This window comes from Chelonia mydas, chromosome 4 (assembly GCF_015237465.2).
Source record: "Chelonia mydas isolate rCheMyd1 chromosome 4, rCheMyd1.pri.v2, whole genome shotgun sequence".
In the NCBI taxonomy this organism is placed as follows: Eukaryota; Metazoa; Chordata; order Testudines; family Cheloniidae; genus Chelonia; species Chelonia mydas.
In genome coordinates this window covers 33,637,911-33,663,020 of record NC_057852.1, presented here as the reverse complement: position 1 = coordinate 33,663,020, position 25,110 = coordinate 33,637,911, and the positions used below count along the sequence as shown (strand labels likewise).

Here is a 25,110-nt window from a genome sequence, read left to right as displayed (position 1 = left end):
AAGGTCAATGTAATTAGATTGACACAGCGTGAGTGTAGAACACATTGCTTCCGTTGGCTGTTACTGGCTTTCAGGAGCCATCCCACAATCGAAACAGGCACTCCTGTTGAGGACGTGCACCGCCGACACAAGAAGCAAAGTGTAGACGTGCGCAGGGAATGTAATTACTGTGGCGGCTGTATGCTGACGTAAGTTAGGTCAACTTTACTTTGTAGTGTAGACCTGGCCTTAGTGCCTGATCCTACACCAAGTCAATGGAATTTTCACCACTAAATTCAGTGTGTGCAGGATGATCTTAGTAGCACTTTTCACCCATAGGTTGTCAGCATTGACTTTTACAAAAGGGAGCCCTTGGGAGGGGCGGGAGGTTGATAAAGGTGTTAGCTTATCAAGAGAGAGATGATAAGCACTATTTCTGAGACCTCCATCATTGTAGTATCTGATCACCTCCCTGATATTCTGGTGGGTATCCACACAACATCGCAATGAGATAGAGAAGTATTATTTTTATTCCCCTTTCAGAGAAAGGCCACCGAGGCACAGCTGACCAGTTTTCAAAGGTATTGAGGCACCTAAAGATGCAGAAAGGTGCACAGTGGGATTTTCAAAAGTGCCTGAGCAGATTAGTCACCTAATTCCCAATGGGACTTAGTCACCTGAGCACTTTTGAAAATCTATCAAGGGACCCATCTGCATTTTTAGGCATCTAAATACCTTTGGAAATCTGGCCCAGAGGGGCTACGTGACTGCCCAGAGTTACACAGGAACTGTGTGGAAGAACAGGGAAATGAACTCAGATTTTTAAGCAATACGCCAGTGCCCTAGCCACATGTCCACCAGTCCTCTCCTGCTGCAGAGAAGATGACATGGGATATAGAGCCAGATGGCAGAAATGTTAGTATCTCCTCCCACTATGCACCTCTCTTTTTTTCTCATATGCACCCTTCTCGTATCATCAGTGAATTAATAATCCTTGTCCATACCAGAATCGCAAAAGCAAGTATAGATCCAAACAGGAGTAAGAGTAGCAGTATTTAATTGAATTTACTGACACTACTGACAAACAAGAAAGCTTGTTGTGAAAGTGACCGTGAAAGTGAAATAAGTCCCAAGCACTAGATTTCAGGTTATGAAGACAAGGTTCACTCACAGAGTTTGCCCTTATGGATAAAGTTTTCTCCACCCCTCTGAGCTTATTAGTGACAGCCAGGAGGAAAAAGATGAGTGAGATGGTAAAGATCTTTATTCCATCTGGGATACTAGGGCAAAGAAATCATTACATGTTGACAACGATGATGTGGTGGTAAGAGAAGCAGTGGCTGAGGAGAGAAGTTCTGCAACCCCAATGGGAATAATGAGCACAGAAAGAAATGCATGTGTGGTTTGAAAAATCCCTTTTGAAGAAGTTGTGTGGCAATTGCTGAGGGTAGGTCTACACAGCAGTTAAACACACGTGGCTTGTCCATGTCAGCTGACTCAGGCTCACAGGGCTTGCGCTATGGGGCTGTAAAATTGCAGTGTTGAAATTTGGACACTGGGACTCTGTGAGGGGAGAGGGTCCCAAACATCTACACCATAATTTTACAGCCCTGCAGCTCAAGCCCTGTGAGCCTGAGTCAGCAACACAGACCAGCCACAAATGTTTAATTGCTGTGTAGACATACCCTGAGTGATTTACCCCTTGAGCTTTCTTGTAAAGCTTCTGATAGTGGGGTATCCATGCTATCAAGAATGGGGAAGTTGTTTAAATGACTGAATTTGCAGTCTGCCTTTTATTTGATCCTTTGTTATTTCCAAAGCAACCCCAGTAATGCATTATATAGTAAATGCTACATACAAAGAGCCAAACTCTGTTCGCAGTTGCAACAGTCTCAATCCTTACGTTCCATTGACTTCAGTGGAATTATCCCTATGTAACTAAAACCCATATTCTATTGGTTTATAAACCCATGTCAAGTTTTTTTGTTTTGTTTTTTAAAATAAAGTATATGCTCAACTTGGACGGTAATAAAAATATTTAAACTACCAACAATAAAAACTATTGGACAGATTGTTTATATTTTTTTGCTTACGAATATTAATTTTCCATAGGGTCATCCTGGAGACAAAGGTGATTCAGGAGCAATAGGTCCTAGGGTAAGTGTACTTCATTTTAACCTGTCCAATGGGAATCTCAATTGTTACACGTAGGCCACGTCAACAGCTACAGGTGAAAGCGAGTTAGCACCAGCTATGGTTAAACATGATTGTTGCTGACATAGGTGTGGCATGAAGAGGGTTTCTAACAGGAGTTCAGCATCAACAGGGAAATCTATGTTATAAATCATACTCTAGATGCCTAGAAGATTAGTAATATCTTTTACTGGACCAACTTCTGTTGGTGAGAGAGGCAAGTTTTTGAGCTCTGTGTGAGCTCACCCACCTTGTCACTCTAGTGTCTTGGAATCGACACAGCTACAGCAACACTGCATAGAAGATTAGTCATCCTTCAATGCTGTTTGGCAAATATTTGCTCTGCTGTGGCAATCACTTGATTTCCAGGTGAAGTTTAAAGTGTTGGTATGGATCTATCCTATAAAATCCCTAAATTGTCTGGATCCCACCTTTCTGGAAGATCCCCTCTCCCCCAGACTTTCTCTAAGGAAGGGAGAGAGTCGATTGGGAAGCTGCCTGAGAGGATAGCGGGATTCTGGATTGGACGATGATGTTTGAGATTTGCAAAATTTCATAGGTGGGGTGTGGTTTTTACTTGAATGATCCAAGAGAGTAGGCCTGACACAGTACCTTCTTTCAGTGTTTTATCTAAATAGTTTTATATATCGGTGTTACTGTTTGGAGCACAATTCACTGTGTTATGATTTACTCATTCATATTTATGTTTTTTAAAATGTTTGTTCCTCTTAAAACAACCTTTGGCTTTAGACTAACTTTTGCAGTCTGTGATTTATTGAAAATGCTATAAAATGATAAAATGTACTGTACCAAGATCTACAAAAAAGTTCAGGGAACAAATGTGAATGAATAAATAGTGGAAGTGTCAGAAAACAACCCTTCTCTACAGTACGTCATGGAAACCGTACAGAAAACATGCTTACAATAATTGTGTTTAAATAACATTGTTGCTAGCACAGACTCAGCTGCAATGTGAAAGAGGCTTGGGTCAATATTTCTTTTCATAGAATGAGTTTGATGCTTCTGAAAACCTCTTTAATTAAAATATAAAAATATGAGAAAGAAAATAATGAGTTATGGGGCCCAAATGGAGACACAAGATTCAGATCTAAACTTTGCTTCTGGTTCTCATCTCTGTCGTGGGCCAACCAAAACCTGGATCTTAGCAACCCTGAACTTTTCAGCTCAGGGAGATCTTTCAAACAAATGCTGATTATAGAATGAAACAGTCTCAGACAGACTAAGAGAGACTAGGATAGAACAATCAGTCACTAAGAGTTTGTGTGCTTGATTCAAATAATGTAGTGTTTGGGGGATATGTTACAGGGCCCGCCTGGACAAAAGGGAGATCAAGGTGCAACAGAGATAATTGACTACAATGGCAATATCCATGAAGCTCTGCAGGTATGTGAGCATAAAGAAGCTCAAATAATTAAATATTGAAAGAACAACTCTTTGGCATAATTATACTTTTGTTTTGCACAGGACATGAAATTACTCCACCATAGTATCTTAAAGATTTGCTGGAAATATTAATTAGGAATCTCTTGTGCTTGGAAGCTAGATTTTCTTGCTGGTGTTAGACAAAGAGTTTCCTGGATGCAGTGGTGAAGGAATTAGCTGTATATGTTCCTTGGACTGTATTGACATCATCTGATGAGGACAGAACTGATTCATTGCTGGCTCCACAGCTTTTAGTGCTGAATTCATCTAATAAACCACTTACACAGATCCCACAGAAGTGTCTGCTTTTCAGTTCAAGTAGAATAATATTGACCGTCTCTCTTTGTCTTTTTCTTTTTCTTCTCCTCCTCCTCCTCTTACTCTTTCCACAAAATGTAAAGAGCAGAAACTTTGAGGTTTGGAAACCAACTCACTTGACTCCATTAGCAAGCTGTGGATTCAATCAGCATCCTGAATTAGGATCCTTAGCAGTAAATATATTAAATAGACTTAAGCATTGGCCACCTTATTTACTCAGCCCTAGAAAAATAAGTGTTTTACAAAAAGGGTGAGTGAATGTTCACATGAAAGCCAAGTGTACCAGGGTGACTTGCAAGCTATGAGAACAGTATTTGGTGGTCTTGCTAACTACCAGTTCAGTCCTATGAGATGGAAGCACTCACCCGCAATTTTCATTGTGCCAAATTCTTGGAGGTTCTGGGACTTATAACTTAAATAGGAGTTTGTAGGAATTTTCAGTGTTCAGTGGGTTCTCAGTACCTCTCAGAATGTAAGTAGAAGTTGACAGAGTTCACAGGATCCAGTCCCTCTGTCTGAATGAATTTTTATTCAATTTGGGAAGACATCATAAAGAAGCCTGGAGGACTCAGACCAATTTACAGTTGTTCGAGTTCGTGCCTCCCATTGCTTTTCATGTGTCACTGGAAAATGAGACATCTTAGTCCATCAACACAGAAAACGATGATATAGAAATTATCACCACAGTTCAAGCAAGAACCCTGCAGAGTTTATGTATCTTTGACTTAGAGGACCAGACACAAAATACATAAGTGAGTCTCTCTTTGGGTCTGCTCCTAGTCCTCACAGAGACAAAAGCGAATAGCTGAAGTGGAAATTTTACCTTTGGAGGAACTGCAGGATCAGGTGCTTTACGTATTAAAATTTTAAATATATAGTAAGAAATGAACACTGAAAATTAAATTAAATATGTAGCTAGAAATGAATGTGAAAACTGTAAATTACTGCATTTGGTATAATTAATTTAGTTATTTGTCCTGTAAATTAGCAGAATTGAATTTTTCTTCCATTTTAAAATTCTTTAAATACTTCCATATATAGGATGAATGCAAATGCACCACCATATAAAATGCCATCTGCTAGAGATTTTGGTTCCAAAGTTAACTTGTGTTGATATGATTCTAGTTTTATAAAAAATGTTCTTTATTGTGCAATTATCTATAAAATAGTGTATGATTATCTGCGTATTAAACTGAATTAAGACTAAATCTTACATTTAGATAGACACATTAGATGTATAAACATCTTTGCTGACACATAGTAAAAGCATTTTCATGACTAAATACTGCCTACCTTATTTGTGCAAGTGGTCACATTGCTGTCAATGAAAAAACCTGTATGAGTAAATTAAACACAATTCAGCCCTGACTATGTTTAAACAATACAACCAAGTAATTTTGTATTGCCTTTTGAGAATTTTCACTACTTTTTGTTTTATTCTATCTTCTTTGAAACACAAAAAATTACCAATCTAACTATTTTCCCTTTTTCCATTATGAAAATACTGATCTGCCCCTCCTCCAAATGTTTTAAATGGAGCTGAAGTTAAGATGGCTGATATTGTGGATCAGCAACTTGGTTTGTGTACCATTATTACTACCTGCATCACAGCTCTGGGAATTGTATTTGTTAATGACACAGAACCAGCAGAGACCTCAAAATATTGGGCAAAATAACAGCTCTTAGAACAGGAGAGGTGTGGAAGATTAATATATAGCTATGTATAGGAGCCAAAAGTTTTCCCCCATCAAATTCTACTGTTGTTAAGGTACATCTTATTTGGACCTGAAAATTTTATAGCCAGAGCCTGTAGTCTTCACTTATATAAAACTCCCATGTAAGATACAGATCTCCCAGACACAGCACAGATTCTGTGAAGTTCATTATTAAACAAGTGAAATATTTTATTTCAGTATTCACATCTGATAACATTGTCTTTTGTTAATATATTTTGCCAACAGAGGATTACCACCCTAACTGTCACGGTAATTCTTACTGCATGACTTATTGTGCTTTGTAGCTATTTTATTCTGTGTAGTTGCATGTTCATAATTCAGCTGATTTAGGATGTATCTTCATTCATCTGATGTTGACCCTGTTCATCATCATGTATGTGTCTGTTCACTACATTTTTCCTTACAATGAACATATTGTTGAAAACTAGGGCCAGATTCTTTTCCTATCGAATAATGACAAAACTCCATTGATAGAAGTGCAAGACAGATTAGACATGTAAGGTTCTTAGTATTGCTGTCTCTGTGCACCAGATCCTTCATTTGCTCTGTTCTCAAATCTCTCATTAATTTAAATGGGCGTTCTGAGTGTGCAAGAAGTGTAGGATTGGGCACCAGTTAACTTTCTGTTGTCAGCCTTATTTTTCAGGGTAGACAGTTCAGTTATTTTAAATCATATTGGGTGAAAACTTTACACAGGAGTTCACCTTCCCCTCTCCCCCTAAAAAGTAGCCTATTTCAGTTTATAAGCAGGAATATAGGAGAGGGATTTAGTGTGAGGATTTCTCCTTCTCTTTCTTGTCAGACACTGTTAAAAGAACTTGTCATATGAAATACTGAAATTTTGCCAGTACCTACAGCTCACATCCTGCAGAGTGCTGAGTATTTTCTGTGCCCTGCACTCTCACTGACTCCCACTGGAGGTTTATACACATTGGGCCAGAGTTTTTGACTTCACTAGAAACTTAGGGGACCCAGTGTGTCATAGGACGCACTTAGAATTTTGGAGAATTAGGCTCCAAAGGAGCTGCAGATTTGAACAAATTAATTTATTCCCTTTTTTGTTTAATTGTTTATCTCTAGCATTTTCATTAGGCCTGTTTTGCCATCTTTGTAAATGTTGTTATAATAGTGATGGAATTTGTGTGTTTTTAATGCATCCCCCCATTGTGCAGCTTTTCAGAACAGTAAGCAATCATCTAGACTGTTTCTGCTACAGTTGCTAGACAAAAGGGGATGAGTTAATGACTCATGGCCTCATCCCACAAAGCACTGAACATTCTCAAAGACGCTCAGCACCTTTCGGGAGATGGTCAGTACCTTGTAGAAATAGGCAGTAACAGACCTGATCCCAGGTCCATTGCAGTCAGTAGGAGTTTGTCCATTGATTTCAGTAGGCTCTGATGCCAGCTTTACATTTTTCGTACTTTGGGATTCAGTCTTGTTCCCACTGAAATCAATGGAAGCTTTGCCATTGCCATCAATAGGAGCAGCAGCCCCTTCATAAGTTCCAAACCATAACCATGCAATGTTATTTTAACACAGGTTTTTGTGACTCCATATTGTCTGTTGAGAGTTGTCATAAATTAACAGCCTGTTTGTAGCTGGTGTTGGTTTTTCCCGTGTTAATAAAGTTTTCTTAAAAAGACTGGTTGTGTTATTAACAATGGTGACGTTCACACTTATGTGTATCCGATATGTTCTGCAAGAACTTAGATGGTTCAAAGCTAACAGATGTTTCTGTTTCTGTGTCTAGGGTCCACCAGGGCCACCCGGACCTCAAGGAGCACAAGGACCAAAGGTGATCTTTCTTAGTTAACACATCTTCTTATAAAAGTCCAGGAATTCACTAGCAGAGCTGGGTGAAATTTTTTGACTGAAACTTTTTTCCGGTGAAAAATGTAGATTGGATGACACTGTAACATTTTGCAAATGCATGTTGATTTTACCGAATTGTTTTGGTCAGAAAAGAACCTAACAAAATTCTATAAAAATTGAAATGTTTCATTTTGAGATTTTCTAAATGAAATGTTTCTACTTTTTTATTCAAATTACTTTTCCTCTCAAAATTTCCTTTAATTTTTTTAATGAAAAAAATGCTCAAAAATGAAACAAAATGTTTTATTTAACCCAAAATGATTTTTTCCAATTTTTCAAAATTGCCAGTGAACCAAAAAATGTTATATGTACAGTCCAATTTTCTGCTTATTTATTTGCTTACATACGTGGTTCATTTATATATAAAATATAGTGTATAGACGAGCATATACACTTGAAATATTACATGATGGGACTAATATCATGATATGCATCTTAGTTAGTATAAAATGTTTATTTCAATATATGTACACTTTTGGTTGGGTGTTGTGCATGGATGCCCAACAGAAAATCACCCATGCTCAGCCGACGTGGTGCAGTGCTGGTGTTCCCTCCCAACTCTGCATTGAGGTTGCTCTGTAGGCCTTCTGCTGTGGACAAGGGTCCCAAGGTATGGCCTAGTGGTCAGGGAGGGTGATCCACATACTTTTAGAAGTAGCTACTTCACCAGACAATGGCTCCCATGCACACAGCAACATCCAGATTGTTCACACTCTTGGCTGGCAGGAATAATCTGCACTGGGGGCTGTACATGGAAGTGCTTGCCAAAATATGGGGACAGATTAATGCAGCTTTTATATCATATATATGCACCAGAAAGAGAAAAACACTGATTCCTGCAGCACGCTATACTGCTGCTCCAAAAAGGAACAGCATATTCTACTCCCCTGACTTGCCACCAAGATCAATATGTGCACAGGGTGCCAGGAGACTGGCTGCAACCCCAAGCCAACTGATCCCATCTCTTTGGTGCTGTGGAGCATTATCAGGCCAACGCCATATATGGCATTCAAGACAACTAAGACTATATTCTGCCTTGTATTTGCAGGGAAATGCAAGAGTGGAGGAAGTTCCCTCTTCCACTCCAGTAAACCCACACAAAATAGAACAGAGTCTAGCTGTCTGTTTCTCTGTCTACATGTATTTTTCATATAGAAGATGTCTTATTAGCTAACATTTATTAATTGCAATTCAAAATTTGGTTAAATTCGAATAGTCTCTATATTTTCTGTATGATGATGCACACATTAAAATGCAGCATATAGGAGCTGTATGCTATGCATTTTCCAAATGGGGCTCTGTTTATACAATCTAAATCATGAATTGCTTACACTTACAAAGGGGTTGTTCTTTTTTAAAGCAGAATATGTTGAGTGAACAGTGGATCCTCCCGAAGCTGGTGCAGGATAGCTAACTGATTAAATAAGAGATAATTATTGTAGTTCTTAAGAGCTTATCATATAATGTATCCTCCAGAATATCCTGTTTGGGTAGCAGCAAACTCTCTCAGTGATTATGAGCTCTCGTGAAGAGCAAATACTCTCTTGTGCAGCCCACACTGGAAACAATGCCATTTGTTTTAAATTTATGATGCATCCCATCCCATGATATCATGGGAAAATGCATTATTTTTGGTTTATCAAAAATTGTTCTTGCATTTAAAGGTTTTTCACCAAATGCCAGTATAGATGTAAGTGAGCCAATGCAAGCATTTGTGAGAAAATACTGTCTTTCTGGTTTTCACAAACTGGTGAGGGACAGTATATGTGAGGGCATAGAAACACATTTCAGTAGGATCTGTGTAGCCTACAGAGTCTCTGCAGCTCCCAGTCAGGGGTGGGTTTCTGAAACTCTGGGGCTACAGTTGCAGAACGTGGCTTCCTTGTCAAAGAGGATACTTTCCCGCACAGAAATAGCCAAGGTAAACCAGAATTCAGCCTTAAAGAGATTGGAACCAAAGATCCGACCCCAACTCCCCTATATGTCATCTCCTCCCTTGGGAATGACATTCAGGAATCAGGGCATCTTCCCACATTCTACTGGGGCAGGGAGGCTCTTCCCTGGTTGACTGACACAATCAAATTAGCCAGGCAAGAAAATGTAAAGGGTCTGAGTCGTCCATATTTATTCACCCAGGCTGTCTACAACATTGTTGAGCATCCTAAACCACTGATCATGAGCTTAATCTTATGTTCATTGATATGAATGACAAACTCCCATTTGACTTTAATGGTGCAGAGTGGGTGTTTTTTGGGAGGATGGTGGAATTTTTCTCCTGTGTAAGTTAGCCAGTGTGCAGTCAATTTATACCCCTTTCTGGGCCTTACACAATCTAGTTGGCAGGGCCCATTGTAAGTATTCTGTGTATGTAGATACTATAGCAGATAAACTTCCACAACATATTTAACAAGATGACATGTCTCTCTCCTATTCTCTGCAGTGTAATATGCACCTACGTCATTCATTGTGCTGTCATGCACTGCTAAGGTGTGGGGTTTGGGGTATTACTGACCAACATAATTTACTTAGCACAGCATAATCTCTCCAATAATTGGAGTAATAAGGGAAGATAACGCAATTCCACCTTGTGTCTTACAGGGTGAACCAGGATCCCAAGGAACTCCAGGAGCTGAAGGGGAGCAGGTACATCATGAGTACATCACCTAGGGCCAGACCCTATGAACAATAATGGCTTTTTTTTAGAAATAACGTTATTGTACATTGTGGAAGGGGTGGGCTTTAGAATTCATAGTCACATGACATGGCCATATGTGACACATGCAGTGACTATGCAGTGATGCAATAATAAATTCATACCTATCAGAGGCAAAAAGTCACTCTATGTTTTACTGGTTTATCCTTGAACAAATCCAGGATTTTATTGACATGTGAGCATTGTATAAGTCATTTTCATGACAAATATATGATTTTTCAGGGTCCTAAAGGCTCAAAGGGGGACGTGGGTGAGTCTGGCATGCCAGGAGAAAAGGGAGGAATTGGACTCCCAGGCTTACCAGTAAGTTTGCAAAATCAATTTAATTTATCTGAAAGCTAATTTGGGTTTTTTAATGATATCTTCCACATTTGGTAATTCTTAAGTGTTTGTACGTTTCAGAAGTAGCAGAAAACATAAAATGAAAGTGTTAGTAGTTCCATTTCTAGACTAGGAGGAGGCATGAATAATAGACCAAAAGTTGTTTGCCAGAACTTTTCATTCTATTTATGGGCAAATAACATGTGGAAAGATGTAGATTAACTGGTATGCTGAACAAATTTATTTGTCCATTGTAAGAGTCATCAATCACAGCAGTGCTTTGACAAAAATAAATGTGGTAACATTCAGGAGAAATGAGCTGCTTGATTACACAAGAAATAGCTTGATACCGGGAATCTCAGTGGCTGACTCATATTCTTGAAGGAGAGAAAGTCTATTTTTGTGTTTATAGAAGGATTTTAAATCTATATAATATATGCTATGTATATTTGTTTGGGGGGGTGTATGTGAGTGTGTGTGTATATATATGTATATATATACATACAGATACTAGGGCTGTCAAGCGATTAAAAAAATTAATCGTGATTAATCGCGTAATTAATCGTACTTAAACAGTAATAGAATACCATTTATTTAAATATTTTTGAATGTTTTCAATATATTTCAAAATGTAGATTTCAATTACAACATAGAATAAAAGGTATACGGTGCTCACTTTATATTTATTTTTGATTACAAGTATTCGCACTGTAAAAAAACAAAAGAAATAGTATTTTTCAATTCACTTAATACAAGTACTGCAGTGCAATCTCTTTATGATGAAAGTTGCACTTACAAATATAGAATGAGGTACAAAAAACCTGCATTCAAAAATAAAACAGTGTAAAATTTTAGAGTCTGCAGTCCACTCAGTCCTACTTCTTATTCAGCCAATCGCTAAGACAAACAAGTTTGTTTACATTTTCAGGAGACAACGCTGCCCACTTCTTGTTTAATGCTTCAGCCACCATTCCAGGGGACATGCATCCATACTGATGACGGGTTCTGCTCGATAACAATCCAAAGCAGTACGGTCTGACATGTTCATTTTCATCATCTAAGTCAGATGCCACCAGCAGAAGGTTGATTTTCTTTTTTGGTGGTTCGGGTTCTGTAGTTTCCACATCGGAGTGTTGCTTTTTTAAGACTTCTGAAAGCATGCTCCACACCCTGTCCTGATCAGATTTTGGAAGGCACTTCAGATTCTTAAGCCTTGGTCCAGTTAGAAATCTCACATTGGTACCTTCTTTGCATTTTCTGAAATCTACCGTGAAAGTGTTCTTAAAATGAACATGTGCTGGGTCATCATCCGAGACTGCTATAACATGAAATATATGCAGAATGCAGGTAAAACAGAGCAGGGGACATACAATTCTCCCCCAAGGAGTTCAGTGACAAATTTAATTAACGCATTTTTTTAATGAGTGTCATCATCATGGAAGCATGTCCTCTGGAATGGTAGCCAAAGCAGGAAGGGCCACACGATTGTTTAGCATATCTGGCATGTAAATATCTTGCAGTGCCAGCTACAAAAGTGCCATGTGAACACCTGTTCTCACTTTCTGGTGACACTGTAAATAAGAAGAGGGCAGCATTATCTCCTGTAAATGTAAACAAACTTGCTTGTCTTAGCTATTGGCTGAACAAGAAATAGGACTGAGTGGACTTGTAGGCTCTGAAGTTTTCCATTGTTTTGTTTTTGAGTGCAGTTATGTAACAAAAAATATCTACATTTGTAAGTTTCGCTTTCAAGACAAAGAGATTGCACTAAGTACTTGTATGAGGTGAATTGAAAAATACTATTTCTTTTATCATTTTTAGAGTGCAAATATTAATAATAAAAAATAATACACACTTTGATTTCAATTACAACACTGACTACAATATATATGAAAATGTAGAAAAACATCCAAAATATTTCATAAATTTCAATTGGTATTCTATTGTTTAACTGTGCAATTAAAACTGCGATTAATCCTGATTATTTTTTTTGATAATTCATTAATCATGAATAATGAGTGTGTATACACACACACACACACCCCTCCACAATGTATAATGAAATCAGTATAATTACAATACAAAGAACTTTAAATAAACTCCTTGCTGTCTGCTCTATCTATATTTTTAACCATGCATGTTAAAATTAATATTTGTAATTGTTTGATAGTCTAGTGCTTACTGGCTATTATCATGGGTTTTTGCAATAAGCATACATTTATAATACATGGTGTCAAGTATGAAAGTCATGACAGTTAGAGATACAATTCCGTTACAAGCAAAACTTTTATTATGAAAAGCATAAATATTTAATTACAAAAATGTTCTTTTCTCTACAGTGAATTCAATTGTTAATAAGACAGAAATTGTTTAATAACTCTTTATAATGATTTTGTAGGGAGCCAATGGTATGAAAGGAGAAAAAGGAGATGTTGGTTTGCCTGGTCCTCAAGGTCCTTCTGTAAGTCTTGCCATGCTATTGTGATGTGCTCATTATTGTAGCAGTGGTTCTCCACCTTTTCATTCTGAGGGACACTTCATATGAGAGAAAGAGGGACCTTCATGGATGATCTCTCCTACCAACCCCAACAGTTTCCTACTTTGGGGTTTTTTAAATGTTTCACTCTATGATCAACCGCGGTGGGCAAGGGAGACCACTGATGGACAATAATTTGAGAATCACTGCTCTATACAGACTTCTGGAAAGCAGGTCACTAGTTTACTAACTTAGCCCTATACTATGTTTTAAAAACTATATAAGAATCCAGACCCCCTACATAAGTCATTGACAAAACTCCCATTGGCTTCACTGAGAATAGAAACCATCCCTTCTTGTGTTGAATCATAGCGAGATAAGACAGAGAGATAAGATTGATGGGAATTTCTTGTCTCAGCAATCTGTTTATCTATCTGTCAGCCTTGTACAGTGAGTACCAGATCTCCAAAGGGCTATAATGATAGTAGGCCCCAATCCAAAGCCCATTAAAGTCAAATGAAGGACTCCCATTGATTTGGTTGAGCATTATACCAGGTCCCTAATGGCTTCAGGGGTGCATCTTTACTGGCATGAATAGTCCCATGGAAATATTCAGGATTACTCACATGAGTAAGTGTTTGCAGTATCAGACATGTATGTGGCTCTTCAAAACATTTTACAAACATAAATAAAAACCTCACGCAAGGCTCCTGTGATATAGGTAAGTACCATTAGCTCAATATTATAGATCATGAAACTGAAGCAAAGAGATTAAGCATCTTGCCCAAGACAGCAGGCAGCCAATGTTAGAGCTAGGATAAGAATTCAAGAGTTGCTGGCTCCCTGTCCTGGCATCTCTAGATCCCATTTCTCACTACAGAGCACAAATGTCTCAATCTAGCTCTGAAGGGAAAATCAATTAGTTTCTTTCCAACATTATGTGTGTGTGGAACTCAAAGATCTTGCTGAATTTCCTAGTAGTGTTTTTGTAAAAGGCTTATCCCCCAGAAAAAACAGCCATGGCAATTGTCCTTGTTTTCTTTTCCATCCCAGTCCTCTCCACTCCCAGGACAGATTCCCACCATCCATTATCAACCCTTCTCTCTTCGTCCTATTTTATATTTTAAAACCTACTTTGTTGACACCACACTTAACCTCAGAGGTTTGGCTAGAAAAGTGATTAGTGCTATATGCTAATCCCTAGAACTGGCTGTGCTGCTCGGCAGCCCTCCTGGTAGCTCAGTACTGCTCTCATAAGTCACAATTCATAGCTATTTTGGATTGAGCCCAGTGTGAGAAGTGGTGTTAAACATTATAAATACCAGAATGAAATTCTTGTTTCTGGATTTGGTGGGATCAGTAAAGTAAACCAACATGTAATGAACACATGCTGAAAACTGAATAACCTGATTACCTGTTGTAATGACTTCATCATTGGGATTAAGCCTGAACATTTGTGCAAGTAGTGCTTGTTGGACTAAACCAAATAAAAAGGGAGGAAGAGGGCAATCTAGATATGTCCCAAGACTTAAGCTCAATTGTTTAGTTTTATTTCCATTGATCAGGATTGGAAAGGAACCAGGGAATGGCATCACAGCATTCTTCACTATTCCTGTAGTATATAGATTGCAAGTATAGCAGGGAATATGTACCAGAAAATAAAAGAGCCAACAGCATTTGAAGAAGTTTACTACTAGCTAGTGTTTTAAAGTTATCTAATGGTTTGAGTGGAGGACTGGGAGTCAGGAGACCCTGTATTCTGTTTGTAGCTCCGCATCTGACTTGAAGTATGACCTTGGACATGTCATTTTTTTCTCTCTGTACCTCAGATACCCCGTCCATTAAGTGCGAATAATAGCCAAGTCTGAGAAGCACTCCAAGTACAAAGCTAAAGATGCCATATATATGTGCAAGTTATGCTGTTACTTTTTAAAGTGCTCTCCAGCAACTGCAGCACTCTGCAGTATTCTTCATCTGAATGGTGGCAAACGATGTTAGCAGAGAGCTGGGGAGAAAGAGTTTGACTTCCTGTATTTACAAGGGAGATTCCCTTCACTACAAGAGCTAATGACCTCATTTTCTATATGTAGATCATAGGACCCTCAGGACCACCAGGGCCGCATGGGTCACCAGGCCCTATGGTAAGTCTTTCTTTCCCTCTCTCCATTGTAATGCTTGCTTAATAAAAGTGCTGAGAGTACATGACTATCAGAGATGGACCCAAGCCCTGGATTTTGGATCTGTATTTGGGTCCTAACCCAAAGTTCTTAGGAAGCGGAGAAATTAATTGTGGGTATAAATGTGTTTCCCTGTTTTGTTCCCCCAATGGGGTACTTAGCGGTGCAATTATTTATATTGGCACTTGCAATTTATTTTGTAAAAAGAAAAATGCAGGTGCAACTTGTACCTAGAAAAGGCAACAAACCTTTATTTTCTTCATTAAAGATGGAATCTTTATTTTCAGGGACCCCATGGACTGCCTGGCCCAAAGGTAAATGAATAATTGCCTGGATTCCTTAAATCTGTAATGTGCCATGCTATGTTCTTTGTTAACCATAGTGAAGCATGCATCTATGTTGTGTCCTTTGTCTCATTTATTTGTTAAATATTTCTGATACTCTTAAGCCTTTAAGCAGATACTAAAGTAAAAGTTAAAGGATATTTTTGAATTGTAATAATTTATGATGATTGCTTGTGTGTGTTACACATGAGCATAAATTGGACTAGATTTTTATAATTATGATTATGAACTGGTATTAAAATTACCTAGCCTCCTGTGTGCTGGTGAGAGTTTCATGCTATTCTAATTAGTGATTTGCAATTGCCTTAAATTACGCTTTAGAACACAGAGGATGAGTGTGTTGTACATGGAGGAGGAGAAATCAAATAAACTCGTTTCCAGATATGCCTCTTTTCCTCTTCCTCTGCTCTCTCTCCCATCTCCTACGCCTTCCAACACAAGTTCACCTTACTTCCCACAGTCCCCACCAGGAGTCCCACACCAGGCATCAGTATATATCTTAGTGCTGCTGGAAACACTCCCTCATCCCTAGCATAGGATGTGCGCATGATACATACCCCAGAAACCCTGCAAAAATTTTAGACAACAGCCAGTTTCCTGAAAACATGGATGATTTTGGAAAGATTAAAAGAAACCATGGTTTAATTTGTATTTTAATTAAATTAACACATTAATTCAAAAATTTAGTATCACACTCAAGCATAATGAATCCTGTAACAACCATTTTAATCATTACATTTCTCTTTTCATATTCAGCTTTCTAAAAAAAGGATTATTTGGTTTTTGAGGTACGGGGGATGAGATAGAAATATCCCTTTTTAAAGGTTTGAGTCACAGTTAGACTATGTAAAACTTTGCCTGGCATTGGAGGCTTGGTTCAGTAATGATCTTCTGAAATCAGTTCTATTTAGGGCTATCAAGCGATTAAAAAAATTAATCATGATTAATCGCACTGTTAAACAAGAATAGAATACCATTTATTTAAATATTTTGGATGTTTTCTACATTTTCTACATTTTCAAATATATTGATTTCAATTACAACACAGAATACAAAGTGTACAGTGCTCACTTTATATTTATTTTTGATTACAAGTATTTGCACTGTGAAAAAACAAAAGAAATAGTATTTTCAATTCATCTAATACGAGTACTGTAGTGCAATCTCCTTATCATGAAAGTTGAACTTACAGATATAGAATTATGTACAAAAAACCCTGCATTCAGAAATAAAACAATGTAAAATTTTAGAGCCTGCAAGTCCGCTCAGTCCTACTTCTTATTCAGCCAATCGCTAAGACAAGCAAGTTTGTTTACATTTGCAGGAGATAATGCTGCCTGCTTCTTGTTTACAAAGTCACCTGAAAGTGAGAACAGGTGTTTCCATGGCACTGTTGTAACCGGCGTCGCAAGTAATTTATGTGCCAGATGTGCCAAAGATTCATATGTCCCTTCATCCTTCAACCACCATTCTAAGGGACATATGTCCATGCTGAAGACGGGTTCTGCTCTATAACAATCCAAAGCAGTATGAACCGACACATGTTCATTTTCATTATCTGAGTCACATGCCACCAGCAGAAGGTTGATTTTCTTTTTTGGTGGTTTGGGTTCTGTAGTTTCAGCATTGGAGTGTTGCTCTTTTAAGATTTCTGAAAGCATGCTCCACACCCTGTCCTGATCAGATTTTGGAAGGCACTTCAGATTCTTAAACCTTAGGTTGAGTGCTGTAGCTATCTTTAGAAATCTCACATCAGTATGTTCTTTGCGTTTTGTGAAATCTGCAGTGAAAGTGTTCTTAAAATGAACAACATGTGCTGGGTCATCATCCGAGACTGCTATAACATGAAATACAAGGCAGAATGTGGATAAAACAGAGCAAGGGACATACAATTCTCCCCAAAGGAGTTCAGTCACAAATTTAATTAATGCATTATTTTATTAACGAGTGTCATCAGCATGGAAGCATGTCCTCTGGAATGGTGGCCGAAGTATGAAGGGGCCTCCGAATGTTTAGCATATCTGGCATGTGAATGACTTGCAATGCCGGCTACAAAAGTGCCATGCAAATGCCTGTTCTCACTTTCTGGTGACATTGTAAATAAGAAGAGGGCAACATTATCTCCTGTAAATGTAAACAAACTTGTTTGTCTTCGCGATTGGCTGAACAAGAAGTAGGACTGAGTGGACTTGTAGGCTCTAAAGTTTTCCATTGTTTTTGAGTGCAGTTATGTAACAAAAAAAAATCTACATTTGTAAGTTTCACTTTCGCGACAAAGAGATTGCACTAAAGTATTGTATGAGGTGAATTGAAAAATACGGTTTCTTTTGTTTATAATTTTTACAGTGCAAATATTTGTAATGAAAAATAATATACCCTTTGATTTGAGTTACAACACAGGCTAAAATATATATATGAAAATATAGAAAAACATCCAAAATATTTAGTAAATTTTAATTGGTATTCTGTTGTTTAACAGTGCGATTAAAAACTGCGATTAGTCACAATTAATTTTTTTAATCGCAATTAATGTTATTGAGTTAATCGCGTGATTTAACTGTGATTAATTGACAACCCTAGTTCTATTCCAGCTTAGCATCTGTCTTACCTCGGACTTTTGACCTGAGAGTCAAGTTTTTGTAGGATTTCTGCTTCCAAATGTCAGGAAAGGGACAAAGCATGGATATGTCTATTTAAGCTGGAAATTACAATTTCCAGCTCCATTGCAGAGACATCCATTCACTCAAATGGAGGAAGAATAGAGAAATGGCTCCTGTTTTAAGGCAGGGACAAAAGAGACATCACTGAAAGCAGAAGCATAGATAAATCCTTTTATGGTTTGTTTGTTTGTTTGTGAGAAACCCTGGGAGCAGGGCACCGTCCTGGGCACAGAGAAAATCCTATGCATTTCCATTTCTCACTGGAAGCAGGTATTGTTAGCGCCCTGAGTTGTCTATAGAGCCACCATGCTGTGGTAGTTTTACATAGTGTGAAGATGCCTTTACACATACCCTAGGTTCACCATTATTCACTTCACCATTTTTAATAGAGCGATGTCCAAGTAACTAGATAATCTCAATCTTTTCACAATATCTTTTGTTCTACTATAAATAGCTTTTTTGTGAGATCAGTGAAGGAATGGACCCCCAAAATGCATTGTCCCCGTACAACACACTGCTCCTCTTAATTTCCTGTTTAACTATGAGTGCTTAAAGGTTTAAAGTATCTTTACATAAGACTGTGTTGCAAATTCCAGTTTGTCATTGGAAGAGAATGTACTTCCACACAAAATGCACCTTTCTGCAGATCTCAGTGCAGAAATCAATTATTACTAATCTGAACAAAATACAATCTCTAATATTCTTGTCTAAGGTTTTTCTTTTCTTTTGAATTATCAGTCTATGACAGAAACGTGTGGGCATAGAGGAAACTCAAGAGGCAGGAAAATTACAATTGACCCCACATGAGACAAATACTTCAATAATTATTTAGAAGTGAGTCAGGAAAGTTTTACACAGCAGTTTCTTGTGTTATTTCAACACACAGTTGTATTTAAAATGACCAGTCATTGTCTATTGTATATTTTAGCACAGGTCAGTACAATATCTCCATGTAAATTGCCAATAATCTGTGAATGCTGAATTAGTACCTTACACTGAAAAGAACTTGCTTTTGTTTTGAACTGGAATTTGCAGCTACATCTAAGACTGGCTCTCTTCTGTCCCAGCTTAACTACCCATTATAGCACCAAAAAATTGGCATTTATACTTTTACATTTAGGGTGAACCAGGGTTAAATGGTCTTAAAGGATTGAAGGGTGAACCAGGTCAAAAGGGTGACAGAGGGCCCCTTGGTCTTCCAGTAAGTAAAAAAAACTATTCAATTTCAGTGCAAATCACAGACTTTTTCTCTCTACTTTCAACCAACAAATCTGGTTTACTCAACAGCATTTATAAACCTCTATCATGTTGGAGCAGAACATCAGTCTTGTTTTGTTGTATCTAGAGTCTGTACCATTGTCCAAAGTCACATCCTGTAACACACAGTGCTGTCAGTTTCTTTTTGTCACGTGTCAGTGGACAGTGTTAATAGCCTCACGAGGATGCTGTCAGCCCCATTACATTAATCATGTTGTGATTTCAATGTTGTGTGGTGTTTGCTTTAAAAACGTGGTTTTATCAAACACGTTGTGTTTTAATTTCGATGTATCCTCAGTGATATTTCATTGAAGAACTGCCACTAAAGTGGGAGGTTTGCCTGAGTCAGGACTGAGTAAAATTTGAGTAAAGACCTTGGGAATTGGCTTCTAGAATTTTAAAACATTCCCCATTCAGCCAGAGATGCTGGATTTTTTGTTTGGTTGGTTGTTTGTACTTTTGCCTTGTACTGTTCAGAACAGTTTTCATTATAGGTACTTGGCATAGATTGATCTTAAAGGGAAATAATTGACTTAAAAATCACATTTCCATTTGAAAATTTTGTCCCAAGAGACACCAGAGCTGAAAGTGATTAGAAGAAAAACAATATATTTTATGTTTCCTTTGTGCATTTGACAGAAGTTTGTGAAAAGTCAATTTAACTGTTTTCCACTTTATAGTCAATCCGCTTCCCCTGTTGTGTAGATATTGTGCGCAGCAGCATTTAAAAAATGATCAGAAAAAATCTGGTCAAAAGTTTTTAAAGATTTGCAGAGAGACTCTGAGGAATGTCACCTTTACCAGAAAGATTTTAGCTTCTTTCAGTGAAACTAGCAATTTTCAAGTTGACAAAAAGTCCCTTTGATAATCCAGCAGTTTCCAGTGTACCAGTCTTATGTTATTCATATAAAATCCACCAGGGGTCAGCCAGTCCCTGAGGATGTTAAACTGAATAGCCCAAAGTGCAATGCATATCTGCACTTCCAGCCTGGAATTAGATTCATTGTTCGTGAACATGCGCTACAATTGTAATTTTCTGGTAAAAACAGGAAACGTCATTGTCTCCTGGGCTTTTGAAAATGAATAAAACCATTGTAATGAGGGCCAAGATTTTGTTGGTGATGTAACACAATTTTCTTCAGCTTAAACTCTTCTTATCGATGTTAAAATGTATATTTTAATTTCATTGCAAAGTAGAGTAGTCAGTATTGTCAGTATTTTATAATTCACATTGGACAACTTGTTAGTTAATTTATAAATTAAGTATATGCATCTTAAAGCACAAGAAACACCATAATGTCTGATGTTTGTAACACTAATATATCTAGGGCCTCATTCTGATCTCAGGTACGCTGGTGTAAATCGGGAGTAATTCCATCAGGTCTGTGATGTTACATCAGTGTAAAACCAATGTAACTGAGATCAGAATCCGGCTCTTAATGTTGTATGTAATTTTTTTAACTAACATATTGTAATAATGTAATCCTCATTCCAGAACCCCGTAACAGCTTATATTCTGTGTTTAAGTTATGTTTATTCATCAACACCACTTACTAATCTCACATTCTTGTCATTCATGTTATACCCATCATCCATGCTTCCACCTAATCATACAGGGAGCATCTGGCTTAGACGGAAAGCCAGGACCCCGGGTGAGTCCCTTGCATTCCTGTGTCATGCTTTGCTACTGAGTCTATGTGTTTCACAGTGGTCCTATTTGCCTAGTTTATACATGTGACTTACATGGAATGAGGCAAAATTTATCAAGCAACTTACATGATGCTGAATCTGAAGAAAGTCTTGGTACTGGTTAGCAGTGGGGGACAGGTAGTGCCATGCTCTATAGATGGGGCTCTGAATCTTAATGTTTTATGGGGTGAAATTTTGGTTGGAGCTGGCCTAGTTTATATAGCTGTACAGGAAAATCTGTTAAAACGGGGACATGGCTCAGTATATCTAAGTATATTCATCTGCTTTCTGAGCTTTATGTTCATCTTGGATTTACATTGGCCTTGGAAATTGTAGCTTTGTCACTGAGACTAGCTTTCAAATCCCATGTAAGGAGAACTGCCATTTGAATGAAGCATGCTGTATATCTTCCTTTCCCTGTCTTTTATTTGTACTCTTCCCTCTGACTTCAGCAATGGAAACCACGCAATGCTTGGAACATCAATTCTGAGCTTAGAAAGCAACAACAACAACAAAAAGTGTCAAAAGCGATAGTTTCACTAGTGCTTGTTCTACTTGGTAAGATTAGGCTTCCCTATATAGTCTGAAGCCCCGATGAGTTTTGTACTACCTTCACAAGACCAGGTAATACGGAGTCTGTGAGAGTGGTGCAAAACTTCTACAACTCGATGTTGAGCCTTCTGATATTTACAACAAATGTTAACTGCTGTGGCATTTATAAGGAAGGGGGAAAGTGAAGGAACAACATAGCTGTGTATTTAAAGGCCTTGTTAAGCCTGTCATTCATCATTATGGCCTTTTATATTTAATCTACACAATTCTTAGTATAAACTTCCTTGTTTAACCCTTTAACTCCGAGTGGCAGAAATTCACTCTACATTTTAAAACCTCTATTAATCTGTTGATTTAAAGCAATAAAGTACAAACCGATTAGATGAAAGATGAGCTACATACATCACAGTTAATAGTTTATAGATGGGATTTTCAAACCCCCTAGTGGATATGGATGCCCAATTCCCAGCATCATTAAGATTTGACAATCTCAACCTATATTTTCAGCCAGTGGGAGCTGAACTGATCCTAAGGTAGTTCCTGACCAGAATAAATCTGCAATTAAGAACCGCTAACAGATTTCAGGGCATTGGTTTTTCACTACTTGTTTGTTTAATCTTTTAGGGTATGGATGGCCCAGTCGGTCCACATGGCCCAGCAGGTCCTAAAGGAGATAGAGTAAGTACACATTATTCAGATGTTTCTCCTTATGAAGAAAACATCATGGCAAAATGTTGTTCTAAAACTAATGACACGCACAAATGTTATTGAGCAGAATAGTACCTCCTATGTTTAAGGGTCAGACTTCCTAAAATAGTTTAAAGTGCATTTTTAATCTGAAACATGTAAAAATAGCACCTTCTTACTCATATGATCTACTCCCTGAGTGTATTCAGTCATATCTGCTTAATTTAGTTACTCAAATAAGTTTTTATTGCTTTTCATTCCTGTTGAAACCTGCCTCGGTCACAAAGATGAAAGGAAGGGAGCTGTATGCTAGTCCTTCTTGTGCAGCAGCAGAAGAATTGTTTCCTGTGTTTCAGTCAGTTACAACAAGGCAAAGATATTGACAATATGCATCGCTAAGGGTATGATCTAAAACAGAGGTCTCCAATCTGTGGGGTGCACCCCTCCACCCCCGGAGGGGCACAGAGAAACGTTTGGGGGTGGGGGTAGCTGCTCAAAATAAAGAAGGACAAATCCAGAGTCATCCTAATAGTTGCAACCTGGCCCAGACAAAATGGTTTCCTTATCTGATGTACTTTGCCATTTGCTTACCAATCACTGTCCATGGCCTTCTGTCTGGATAGGACTAAACCCTTCAGAAAGACTTCCAAATTGATTGTCTTGCTTGCAGATAGATTGAAAGGGCCTGCAGTCTCTAATCAAAGACTTTCTACGTGAATATCTGACTGCATTAATTCTTGCTATGAATCTGGTAATATTCAAGCACCTACGGACATACATACTCACTCTACGAGGTCCATTTCCACCTCTACGGCATTTCTCAAAAACATACCCATTATTGGAATATGTAAGGCCACTACTTGGCTTGTCTGCATACATTCGCTGAACACTACACAATAGCTCACGACTCAGCTTCTGATACTGTGTTCGGCTTGGCTGTACTTTCTTCCATACTGGACTCAACACTGAAGCCCCCTCTGCCTTAAGGGGAATTGCTTGGTAGTCACCTAGTGTGGAGCACCTGAAGGGACACTACTTGAAGAAGAAATAGTTACTCACCCTGTGCAGTAACTGTAGTTCTACAAGATGTGTGTCCCTATGGGCACGCCACTACCTGCCTGCCTTCCCCACTGCTTTGGAGTTCTCTGCTATAAGGCTTCACAGTAGAGAAGGAACTGAGGGTGGTTTGCCCGCGCAGTGCTATAAAGCAATGGCACAGGGCAGGAGACTGACAAGCATACATGTGCAGGCCAGATGGACACTGCTATGAGAAATCTCTATCGCACCTAAAGTGGAGCACCCTTGGGGAGACATCTCAAAGAACTACAGTTACTGCAGGATGAGTGACCATTTGTTAGTGCCATACTACATCAGTGACCGCATCAGTGAGGAGGGCTTTAAACTAGGTTCACCGGGGGAAGGAGACCAAAGCCGTGAGGTAAGTGGGGACCTGGGATATCGGGAGGAAGCACAAGCACGAGAGAGCGAAAGGGGAGGGCTCCTGCCTCATCCTAAGAAAGCAGGACAAACAGCAAGTTATCTCAAGTGCCTATACACAAATGCAAGAAGCCTGGGAAACAAGCAGGGAGAACTGGAGGTCCTGGCACAGTCAAGGAATTATGATGTGATTGGAATAACAGAGACTTGGTGGGATAACTCACATGACTGGAGTACTGTCATGGCTGGATATAAACAGTTCAGGAAGGACAGGCAGGGCAGAAAAGGTGGGGGAGTTGCATTGTATGTAAGAGAGCAGTATGACTGCTCAGAGCTCCAGTATGAAACTGCAGGAAAAACCTGAGAGTCTCTGGATTAAGTTTAGAAGTGTGAGCAACAAGGGTGATGTAGTGGTGGGAGTCTGCTATAGACCACCAGACCAAGGGGATGAGGTGGACGAGGCTTTCTTCCGCCAACTCACGGAATTTACTAGATCACAGTCCCTGGTTCTCATGGGAGACTTCAATCACCCTGATATCTGCTGGGAGAGCAATACAGCGGTGCAGAGACAATCCAGGAAGTTTTTGGAAAGCGTAGGGGACAATTTCCTGGTGCAAGCGCTGGAGGAACCAACTAGGGGCAGAGCTCTTCTTGACCTTCTGCTCACAAACTGGGAAGAATTAGTAGGGGAAGCAAAAGTGGATGGGAACCTGGGAGGCAGTAACCATGAGATGGTTGAGTTCAGGATCCTGACACAGGGAAGAAAGAAGAGCAGCAGAATACGGACCCTGGACTTCAGAAAAGCAGATTTTGACAACCTCAGGGAACTGATGGGCAGGATCCCCTGGGAGAATAACATGAGGGGGAAAGGAGTCCAGGAGAGCTGGCTGTATTTTAGAGAATCCTTATTAAGGTTACAGGGACAAACCATCCCGATGTGTAGAAAGAATAGTAAATATGGCAGGCAACCAGCTTGGCTGAACAGTGAAATCCTTGCTGATCTTAAACACAAAAAAGAAGCTTACAAGAAGTGGAAGATTGGACAAAAGACCAGGGAAGAGTATAAAAATATTGCTCAGGCATGCGGGAGTGAAATCAGGAAGGCCAAATCACACTTGGAGTTGCAACTAGCAAGAGATGTTAAGAGTAACAAGAACGGTTTCTTGTTAGCAACAAGAAGAAAGTCAAGGAAAGTGTGTGCCCCTTACTGAATGAGGGAGGCAACCTAGTGACAGAGGATGTGGAAAAAGCTA

General features: G+C 38.7%; 1 protein-coding gene across 5 annotated transcripts in view; it reads left to right on the top strand.

Moving 5' to 3' along the window:
* Positions 1 to 25,110, top strand: part of COL25A1 (collagen type XXV alpha 1 chain) — a 412,520-nt gene that overhangs the window by 359,907 nt on the left and 27,503 nt on the right. For 3 of the 5 annotated variants that reach the window (XM_043545532.1, XM_043545529.1, XM_043545528.1), the window contains exons 22-31: positions 2,092 to 2,136; positions 3,499 to 3,576; positions 5,895 to 5,918; positions 7,423 to 7,467; positions 10,143 to 10,187; positions 10,480 to 10,560; positions 12,977 to 13,039; positions 15,145 to 15,195; positions 15,519 to 15,545; positions 22,358 to 22,411. In XM_043545532.1, coding sequence (XP_043401467.1) covers positions 2,092 to 2,136; positions 3,499 to 3,576; positions 5,895 to 5,918; positions 7,423 to 7,467; positions 10,143 to 10,187; positions 10,480 to 10,560; positions 12,977 to 13,039; positions 15,145 to 15,195; positions 15,519 to 15,545; positions 22,358 to 22,411 — 513 coding nt within the window. Of the gene's footprint in view, positions 1 to 2,091; positions 2,137 to 3,498; positions 3,577 to 5,894; positions 5,919 to 7,422; positions 7,468 to 10,142; positions 10,188 to 10,479; positions 10,561 to 12,976; positions 13,040 to 15,144; positions 15,196 to 15,518; positions 15,546 to 21,108; positions 21,145 to 22,357; positions 22,412 to 25,110 lie in introns of all 5 variants that reach the window. The other 2 variants (XM_043545531.1, XM_043545527.1) reach the window with 1 other exon arrangement.